The 9,120-nt window shown below is 63.7% G+C and overlaps 4 protein-coding genes across 4 annotated transcripts in view; 3 read left to right on the top strand and 1 right to left on the bottom strand.

Annotated features, from left to right (window-relative positions):
- Positions 1-795, top strand: part of EMIHUDRAFT_217085 (hypothetical protein) — a gene marked incomplete at both ends in the record, with an annotated part of 4,031 nt that extends 3,236 nt beyond the window's left edge. Inside the window, one exon of the mRNA XM_005761191.1 lies at positions 778-795. Within this exon, the coding sequence (XP_005761248.1) occupies positions 778-795 (18 nt within the window). The remainder of the gene's footprint in view (positions 1-777) is intronic.
- A 222-nt stretch (positions 796-1,017) lies between these two features.
- On the top strand, positions 1,018-1,843 carry EMIHUDRAFT_217084 (hypothetical protein; the record flags this gene model as incomplete). The annotated part of the gene is made up of 3 exons (XM_005761190.1): positions 1,018-1,388; positions 1,459-1,687; positions 1,763-1,843. 3 exons carry the CDS (start codon positions 1,018-1,020, stop codon positions 1,841-1,843), a joined length of 681 nt encoding a protein of 226 aa, XP_005761247.1.
- A 373-nt stretch (positions 1,844-2,216) lies between these two features.
- EMIHUDRAFT_428219 (mitochondrial ribosomal protein L11) lies at positions 2,217-2,972 on the bottom strand. The gene is made up of 3 exons (XM_005761189.1): positions 2,770-2,972; positions 2,479-2,643; positions 2,217-2,396 (listed from the first exon to the last, which is right to left on the bottom strand). Exons 1-3 carry the CDS (start codon positions 2,938-2,940, stop codon positions 2,247-2,249), a joined length of 486 nt encoding a protein of 161 aa, XP_005761246.1. The 5' UTR covers positions 2,941-2,972; the 3' UTR covers positions 2,217-2,246.
- A 2,544-nt stretch (positions 2,973-5,516) lies between these two features.
- Positions 5,517-6,405, top strand: EMIHUDRAFT_217082 (hypothetical protein; the record flags this gene model as incomplete). Its single annotated transcript, XM_005761188.1, has 2 exons — positions 5,517-5,665; positions 5,736-6,405. 2 exons carry the CDS (start codon positions 5,517-5,519, stop codon positions 6,403-6,405), a joined length of 819 nt encoding a protein of 272 aa, XP_005761245.1.
- Between the last annotated feature and the right edge of the window lie 2,715 nt (positions 6,406-9,120).

Genomic DNA, 9,120 nt, shown 5'->3' with positions numbered 1-9,120 from the left:
CCCTACGACGGCGCCGACCTGTCCGACATCAAGCTGCCCGGCGGCTGCTTCATGCCGGTCGTGGACCGCTTCAAATATCTTGGGAGCTACCTCAACCGCGACTGCAGCGACGGGCTCGACGTCGACAGCCGGATCGAGTCGGCAGGCCGAGCTTTTGGCGCTCTTCGGAAGTGCCTTTTCAGCTCGAGGGACGTCTCGTTTGCCGCCAAGCGCGCGGTCTACACCTCGCTCATCCTCTCCATCCTGCTCTACGGGTGCGAGTGCTGGGCGCTCACCGAGCGCCTCCTCCACCGTCTCCGCGTCTTCCACGCACAGTGCGTGCGTGCGATGTGTCGTGTCACTCGCAAGCACGTGTGGGAGCACCACATCACGACTGGCGAACTCTGCGCCAGGCTAGGTCTCGACTTCATCGACTACTACATCGACCGACGCCGGCTGGGCTGGCTCGGGCATGTCAGCAGGATGGATTTCAATCGCCTACCTCGTCGCATGCTCTCATCGTGGGTGCCTCACGGCCGGCCGATCGGGTGCCCCAACATGACGTTTGGGCGCAGCATCCGCACCGCGCTCGACAAGTTCCACATCGACCGCTCGAGGTGGCCCGAGCTCGCCGCCGATCGCTCGGCCTGGCGCCAGACGCTGGAGAACAGGCGCCCGCCCGACGCCTTCTTTGCCATGCCGGCGAGGGCTAGGCCGCCCTCCCCGCGCATTGCGCGCACTAAACCAGTGCGCTCATGCTTGGCGAGAACCAATGCAGCGATGGACATCTCGCTACAGGCGCTCGCGGGGTCGTGAGTGGGGGTCCCCACTGCTGCCCCTCTGACTATACATTTGTCTGTGGTGATGCCTTTCCCTGAGAACGCACACAACGCCTCGTGTGTAATGCCCTGTGTTCCGCGAGTGCGTGTGCCCCGTCGTCCATGCTAGGACGTGTGTAACACTGACTGACTGTTACAAATGTGTAGGGCCGCTGGCGCCCGCACAAGCGTGTCGGCGCCCCCGGGCCTTCCGATGTGTATGTCGAGCGGCTCGTGCACGGCGCAGACCGCCGCCGCCTGGCTTTCAGCACACCTCGAGGACCACGTTGAGGCCGCAGCCGACCTCAATCAGTACTGGTACAGCGCCTCGACCATCGCAACGCTTTGTGACCTCGTCCGTGAGCAGTGCTTCCGGTCCGACCATTCGTGTGCGTTGGATTGTGCCTTCCTCTCCACACCGTCACTATTCTTTGCGCTGACGCCGGCAGAGCGCGCCCGCTCGCGCGTGCTTGACTTTGACGAGGCCCTCGGTGTCGGCGAGCCGGGCTTCGTGCGGTACGACTTTCACGAGCCGACAGCACTTCCTCCGGCGCTTGCAGGAGCGTTCCGCTGCGTCGTCATCGATCCTCCGTGCGCGCCGCCATCGCGGAGCGTGCACGTTAGCGCTGTCGCTTCACACCCGCCCGTCCTGCCCGCGCAGCTTCATCACGGTGGACGTTTGGAGGCGGTACATTGAGACGGCTCGCCACTTGCTGCAGCCATCGGGTGGGGTCGTCATCCTCACGACCGTCATCGAGAATGCGGGGCTGCTCGCCGAGACGCTCGGCGCGACGCCCCACACCTACCTTCCGTCGATCCCGAACCTGCCGTACCAGTATGCGTTGTTCACCAACTTCAGCTCGGCGACGCTCGACAGGCCGAACCCAGAGGTGCCTCACGATCCTGCAGCGTTCGTTGCGGCAGCGGCGGCGGCGGCGGCGGCGGCACCGCCGGCAGAGGCCGAGGCCCCGGTCACGGGCGCCGGCCACTCGTATGACTTTGAAGCTATGCTGGACGCGGAGCTCAGGCGTCAGGCGCAGTCTTAGGAGGACGCTAGCGGAGAGCGGCGCAGCCCCACAGCCCCCCACATGACAACATGTGCATGGACATGTCCTAACATGCACATGTGCATGCACATGCACATGCGCATGACATGTGCATGTGCATGTAGCAGCGCCATGCCGCGTGCAGCCCCCCCGCGCGCGGCCACCAGCGCGCGCCGCAGCGCCCAGCCACCAGCCACACCCACAGCCACACACCCCGGACCCCGCCGGAGTCGCGGAGTGCGGCGAGATATCTAGCGCTTAGCGGGTTGGCAGCGCCCGGGCCCCTATAGAGGCTATAGCCCTTAGCCGGCCGCCCGCCATGGTTTTCGCCAGCGCGTTTTCTGCGTGGCGGTGGAGACATTGAAATCATGAGTTTCTGTATACATATCATGACACTCATAAACTACACGCTGCGCTCGCCACCCGCGTCAGCGCCAACCAGCTCTCTCGGATCGTATACCTTCAGGCCGATGGACCTGCACTGGGCTGCGAGCGACTTGCACATCGTCCTCAGGTTGGAACGCTCCTGCAGCTTGCGGTCGGTCATCTTGACCTGCGGCGGCGCGCACCATCAACGTGGCGTCAACTCCTCTCGCGGACTGCGGGCGGAGCGCAGGCGGGATGGGCGGTGGCACCTTGGCGATCTCATAAATCTCCTTCACGGAGATTGATCCCACCCACTCGATGCCCGGCTTCGAGGTGCCCTTCTCCACACCCGCAGCCTTCTTGAGGAAGTAGGAGCTCAGCGGCGTCGACACGTCAAAGTCAAAGGTGCGGTCCGCGTAGGAGCGGACCTCGACCTGCGGTGGTGCTCGCGGGCTGGGCGGGCCCGACCGCAGACGGCGCGATGCGCCGCGCGCAGACGGCGTGAAGATGATCGGGGGGGATTCCACGCGACACTTGGCGGGGGGGGCCGGCGGGCGAGCCTGCATCGGAGTCCCGGGCGCGTATGCCGCCGTCCGGTCGTTGAACTCCTTGCAAAAGTTCATCAGGTTGAGGCCCCGCTGGCCGAGGGCCGAGCCGACAGGCGGCGCGGGCGAGGCCTGGCAGGCGCCCAATGTCAGGCGAAACGTGGATGTGAGCCTGGACATATACATATCACGTTTCCTGCACGCGAGCCGCTCAGCCGGGTCGCGCTGGAGTCTGCTCGAAATAAAGAAAATACGCGCGCTGTGTGTGTGTGTCTGGCGATGGAGGACCGTGGGCCATCGCGGGGACGGCCCGCCGGAGGCGGGCTCGATTGATCCGGATGGTCTTCACACCGGTGGGAGGAACCGAGGTGGAGGGTGGTAGCTGGAGGCTGAGGGCCCAACTTCAGAATCGTGCTTTTTGGGTTGGGTTGGGTTGTTGGGTTGGGTTGGGTTGTTCCGCGTGAGGTTGGGTCGTCGGCGCGAAGGGTGAGGTCTCGACCGCCGCCGCTCACGCCAGCGGACGGCCACTGCCGGTGTTTTTGGCTTCGCCACCGTCCAAGGCGTGCGCCATGCGCTCGCCGGCATCGAGCGAGCATCGTGATCGACCGAGCGGCTTGCTGTGTGGCCGCCTTCTTGTGGCTCTCGTCGAGAGCGTTTTGCGTCCCGGCGGGTGGGAGAATGTGTGTCGTCTGAAGTGTCACTGTGTGCGTCACATCGATGTGGATAACAAGCACGGTCGATCCGTCAAAGCGATACACTCGTTCCTATCACGCTGGAAGGCTTGCACGGAGCTCTGTGCCGGCACACAGAAGAGCCGTGCGGCAAGAAGAGCTCGCTGGGGAGCGAGAACCGTCAGATTTTCAGGTGTAGCCTGAAGTCCGTCGCGACGCACTCAATCCCTCCCGAGCGAAAGCCTGTGGCTCTCTCGAACTCGTCGATATATTGCGAATAAACTGCTCTTCCCGCATAGCTTGCAGAGTCAGAGGCGCAGAAAGGCTACGAGTGTTCGACGAGTCTTGCGAGCTGCGCGGTCAAACCTGGGGGGGACTGACCGCATCAAGGCGGACTTCCGAAACCTGGGTGAGCACCTCTGGCAGTTCTCGCTCCCCATCGAGCTCTTCTTGCCGCACGGCTCTTCTGTGTGCCGGCACAGAGCTCCGTGCAAGCCTTCCAGCGTGATAGGAACGAGTGTATCGCTTCGACGGATCGACCGTGCTTGTTATCAAGACTGACATGACGTACACAGTGACACATCAAACGACACATGTTCTCCCACCCGCCGGGCCGCAAAACGCTCTCGACGAGAGCCACAAGAAGGCGACCACACAGCAAGCCGCTCGGTCGATCACGTTGCTCGCTCGATGCCGGCGAGCGCATGGCGCACGCCTTGGGCGGTGGCGAAGCCAAAAACACCGGCAGTGGCCGTCCGCTGGCGTGAGCGGCGGCGGTCGAGACCTCACCCTTCGCGCCGACGACCCAACCTCACGCGGAACAACCCAACCCAACCCAACAACCCAACCCAACCCAAAAAGCACGATTCTCAAGTTGGGCCCTCTGTCTCCGACCCCGGTGTTTTGACACCCAACACTCTTCCTTAGCTCCTGAGGGGCGCGTGGTTCTAACCACGTAGTATGACTATAGCCCACCACAGACACCCTCCCTGCTCCACACGTGTGCACACTCCCTCACCCTCTCCTCTCTGCTCTCTCTCTCTCTCTCTCTCTCCTCTCCTCTCCTTGTCTGCTGTCTGCCTGACTCAGGCGCAATCTGCCGATGCGAGATTGTGTGTGGGCTGCTCCTAGGGGGCCCTGTGCGATCCGACGGGTAGGGGGGCTGTGCCCGGGCGGTGTCCGGTGTGGAGTCCCCTTCTGATCCCGCCTGAGATGTTGGGTGCGAGGTCGTGGAAGCTTTGATCCCAGGGGGGGAGCTGATCCCACTCGTAACCAACTCTCAGGGGCAGTAGGTGGGCGAGCTTCAGGCGCGCCCATCTCGATCGACAAGGCGTCGCTACGCGCGGTCTTCCGCGGGGGGAGCTTCGTCGACGGGTGCGGGAGCGCGGCGCAGTCAGTGCCGTGGCGATGCCTCCGGCTGTTTGCGGCGGGCGGCTTGCTGCTCGCTGCGATGGCGAAGAACTCGTCTCGCCACACACCAAAGGGCGTATGCTCTGGCGGGACGTGAGGCGCATGCGCCCAGGAGGGGAGGGGGCATGCGTTTTTCACTGCTAGAGATGCCTTTCGGGGCCCAGAGACAAAACTTCTGATGCCATGTGTGACCTAGTAGTGTCCCCAGCTATGGGCGCAGTATGGGCGTGTCCACGTTGGAGCCACAGGTGTGGTGTGGGCGCGAGAATAGCTCCGCCGTTCATGGAGGCAACCGATGCGAGTCGACTGGTGTGTGTCGTCGTGGTTTCGTATCAAGAATACTCACTCACACTAAAGAGAAAGGGGTAGGCAGAACATAACGCATTTTACAAGCGATCCCACGTCAAATAAAGAGAAAGCGGATAGGAAACAAGAACACAACGCACTCTCTCACATAATAAAGAAAGGATAATGTGCTGCTCGGGAAAGAATTTTCGATCGATTTCGGAGCGTAAAAAAGAAATCTCCGGCGCGCACACCTCGCGTTCCTCTCTCGCATCGCAGGTCCGCCTCCGCCTCCCCGCCACTCGCGCCGCCTCGCCGCCGCCTCCGCCGCCCCCTCGCCAGACACGCCGCCGCCCACCCGGCTGCAAAACCTCCCCACGTAGCTCGGCGTTCCTCATGCCGGCCCCCAATCGACTCTCCGATCTCGAGAACTGCGCGATCGGCGCCATCTGTGGGACCGCCGACACGACGCTGCTCCAGAGCACAAACTACTGGAAGAATGCGCAGCAGCAGCGGCTGCCTTTCACCATGAACCCGGCTGTCCTGTGCGCGCCCTCGCCTGCCGCCGACCCAACCGCCTGTGGCGTCGCCCAAGCTCCCGGATCCCTTCGCTAGGTACCGCGGCTACAGCGCGAACGTGCTCAACAACGGGTTCTGCCTCATGACGCAGTTCTACCTCAACGGCATCGCCAAGCGAATGCTGACCGGCGGCGCCCGCGAGCCGACGCCCGCAGAGCAGATTGGCTCCGGCTTCGCGGCGGGGCTCGGCTCGGGCGTGGTTTGCGGACCGCTCGAGCTGATCATGATCCAGCAGCAGCGCAAGGGCGGCACCATCCTCAGCGTGGGTGGCGACCTCGCTCGCGGCGGCCCGTCGATAGTGTCTCGCGGCATGCTCGCGCTCGGCCTGCGCGAGGGCATCTACTGCGCCGGGTTCATGGGCATCTTGCCGGCGGTGCGCAAGCACATTCGCGAGACGTACGCGCACACGCCCTTTGGCCAGAGCGAGGACGCGGCGCGGCTGACTGCCACCTTCATCGCCGGCCCGATCTGCGCGTTTGCCTCGCATCCGCCCGACACCGTCAAGACGTGCATGCAAGGCGACATCGAGCAGGTGCGCTTCAAGGGGTACGGCCAGTCGGCGGGCGTGCTCGTCGCAGAGTCGGGCATCGCCGCGCTGTGGCGCGGCATGCCCTGGCGCCTCTTCCGTCAGTGTTGCGCCGTCTTCCTCTTCGACAAAATCTCGGCCGAGGTTGCGCCGAGACTCTTCCCGCACGCGTTCCGCTGAGCCCTCCCGGCGGGAGGCTGCCGTTGCGCTGCTGGCCCGCCGTGTCGACAGGGGCGTGGCGGTCCAGAAAGGCGACAGCCCGAGGCCCATGCAACCCCTTTGGCCGTCGTCTCCTCTCATATGCGCAAAAGAGAGGGACTCCCGGGAATAGGGGGCGGGCCGTGGGGGTCGGGTGCACCCTATTTGTGCTACCGTGTCGTGTGAGTGAGAGAGAGCATGTTTTCTGCGGTCTCCGCTGTTTCGTGTTTGCCGCGCCGCTGCAAGCATAATTCATTATTATTTATGACTTGTGGTTAACCTTACGGCATGCACTGTGGGCCTCCAGCCCGGATACCCGCGCTTCACCTCATCTTTTAACGCCTTCTTCACCTGCCGCTTCGACTTCGAGGTCACCACGTCGTCGGCGCGCTTCTTTTGCTTGCCGAGGGGTGTGCCGTTGAACTCGCTCTCGAGGCGGTCCAACTCGTCGAGACGCTTCGCCTGCTCCCTTTCCCGTTCCTCGGTCTCCCGGAGGTTGATGTGCAGCGGGTAGGCACGGTTGAAGGAGCTCATCACGATGCGTGTCAAAAAGCTGAAGAGGCGATCCTCGATGCAATCGGGGAGAGGGCACCCGGCGCTGCCGACCTTCACCTCCAAGTCCCACTTGATTCGTGGCGGGTCCTCCTTTTTGAAGGCGAGGTCGAACGTCGAGTCAAAGACGTCCCACCACGCGAGGCAAGACGTCTGAGGAGGCGAGGGTTCCGCTCAGTCGGCCTGTGCGCGTGGATTTTGTGTCACAGGGTCGGGGAGGTGACGGCGCGCCTCGAGCATCAAGCTCTTGATCTCAACGGTGCCGACGGACGGGAACCCATTCTTGCCGCGGATATGCAGCACGAGCCTCGCGTCGTTGTCAGTCGTGGTGACTGCGGTGAAGTCGTCGAGGTCGCGGAAGTCGATCTTGTAGAGCGGCGCTCGCGAGTCGAAGCGCATACTCAGGGCAAGGTTCAGCTCGAGCGAGAGGGTGTCGTTGGGAGCGTCGCGCAGCAGGCGCGGCAGGAAGTCGCTGGGGTACTCAAAGTCGAGCGATGCCTTGAGCCGGCGAGGGAGGCACTTTTGCAGGCAGGAAGAGAACGGCCAGCAGCACTTCTTCTTCAAGTAGCGGTCGGCGCGTTCGGTGACGACGTCGCGGTTCTGGTTAGAAATCTGGCGCTGGCGCGACTCTTCCTTGGTGAGACCCTCTGGCGCTTTGAGCAGCGAGGCGTTGAGGCGGCACGTGAAGCGCTTGAGGAGACCGTTCGCCTCGACTCTCGTGGAGCCGCCAAAGGGAGTCGCTGCGCCTGTGGAGCCGCCGCAGCACTTGCTGCACTTGCCGCCGCAGCAGCTGGAGCAGCCGCTGCCCACCTGCGGGGGGAGGGAAGAGCATCAGTCGCCGGCCCGTTGCGTCCTCCATGCGGGGCTTCTCGCGCCTTGACATACTTGGCCGGCGAGCCGTCCTGCATTTTGACACGCCGGTAGAGCCTGCCCGCCTCGTCCATTCGCAGGACCTCGAGCTCGTAGTTCTTGGCGATGCCTTCTTCGCCGAGAGGCAGGCCTTCCCCGAGATTATGCTGCGACGACAGAAAATCCTGAATGGAGCGCCGGCTTGGGTTCATGTAGCGCGGCAGCACCTGCACAGCGGAGAGAAGGGGATGGCCCTGGCCACAGGGCAGCGTGGCAGAGCTTTGAGGCGGCATTACGATTTTGAGCACGAGGTTGATGAGGGGGACGGCCGTCCGCAGCAGTTTGATCAGTGTGCGCTTTCGCGTGCGAGCCAGCGCGGAGCTTCCCGGGGCCGAGCAAGCGACGATAATCTTGCCCAGCGCCGATTGCGCGGCCGGGCCAGCCTCGAGCAGCAGCCTTGCCAGGTCCTTGAGCGCTGTCGGCGAGTGGCTCGCGCTGTCGAGCAGCTGCGCGGGCGCAAGCCGGTGCACATGTTACTTGTGAGAGCTCCACTCCCGCTCTGTGGCATGCAGGCTAGGCACACACCTTCACCCACGACACAGCCGCAATCCTTCGTGGCGAGAAGGTGCCGCAGTATCTTTTGGGCTTCTGCCCCGTCGCTGCGGTGCTCAAGGGCTTTGAATTGGCGCCCCGCTCCTTGGCCGGGGGCGCTGACGCCTGCGTGATTGGCTGGTTCCGAGTGCGCAGCGGCATTATGTGTATCTTCGCTCCAGCGAGCGAACAACGTCCGTCCGTATCCATCCAACTGTGTGCTTCGCCTCCTGCCTCTCTCGCGTGACGCCACGAGTTACTCACATTCCTCCTTTGCGTGCTTCCTGCTCAGCATTTGGAGACGGATGGGCCGATCCCGGATGCCCCGTATTACCACACCTTTCGGGCCTTCAAGCTGCGTTCGTGCGGTGTGTACCCGAGGGTGGAGGCCTTCCTTGCGGACCCGGTCGTAACCGGCGATACATCGCTCACCACCACCAAGTGAGGAGTGGGCCCTCCTGCCTCCGACGAAGCGACGCTAGCTGCATCCACTCACACGGCGCCCTCTGTCGGAGTTCGACCCCCCCCCCCCCCCCACGCGCGCAGCGTCCCGGCCGGCTTTGCCTCGGGCGACTCGATCCGCATCGGCGACTGGCCAGACACGGAGACAGCGACGATCGCCGCGGTGACGAGACCGCCTGGCTATGGTCCGGACCACGACTTTGTAAACGGCTACGCGGGAATTCAATGGCCATACCCTCCGCC

Source organism: Emiliania huxleyi (genome assembly GCF_000372725.1).
Source record: "Emiliania huxleyi CCMP1516 unplaced genomic scaffold EMIHUscaffold_72, whole genome shotgun sequence".
NCBI classification, from domain to species: Eukaryota; Haptophyta; order Isochrysidales; family Noelaerhabdaceae; genus Emiliania; species Emiliania huxleyi.
The sequence above is the reverse complement of the archived record's forward strand: the minus strand, read 5'-3'. Positions and strand labels throughout refer to the sequence as shown.

What these genes read in the sequence shown, in the direction of transcription:
- EMIHUDRAFT_428219 (XM_005761189.1), bottom strand. Translation starts at nt 2,940, where the DNA reads ATGTATATGTCCAGGCTCACATCCACGTTTCGCCTGACATTGGGCGCC. An exon ending in CGCCCGGGACTCCGATGCAG is followed by an intron (nt 2,644 to 2,769) that starts GCTCGCCCGCCG and finishes GCACCACCGCAG; the next exon opens with GTCGAGGTCCGCTCCTACGC. An exon ending in AGATTTATGAGATCGCCAAG is followed by an intron (nt 2,397 to 2,478) that starts GTGCCACCGCCC and finishes GCGCCGCCGCAG; the next exon opens with GTCAAGATGACCGACCGCAA.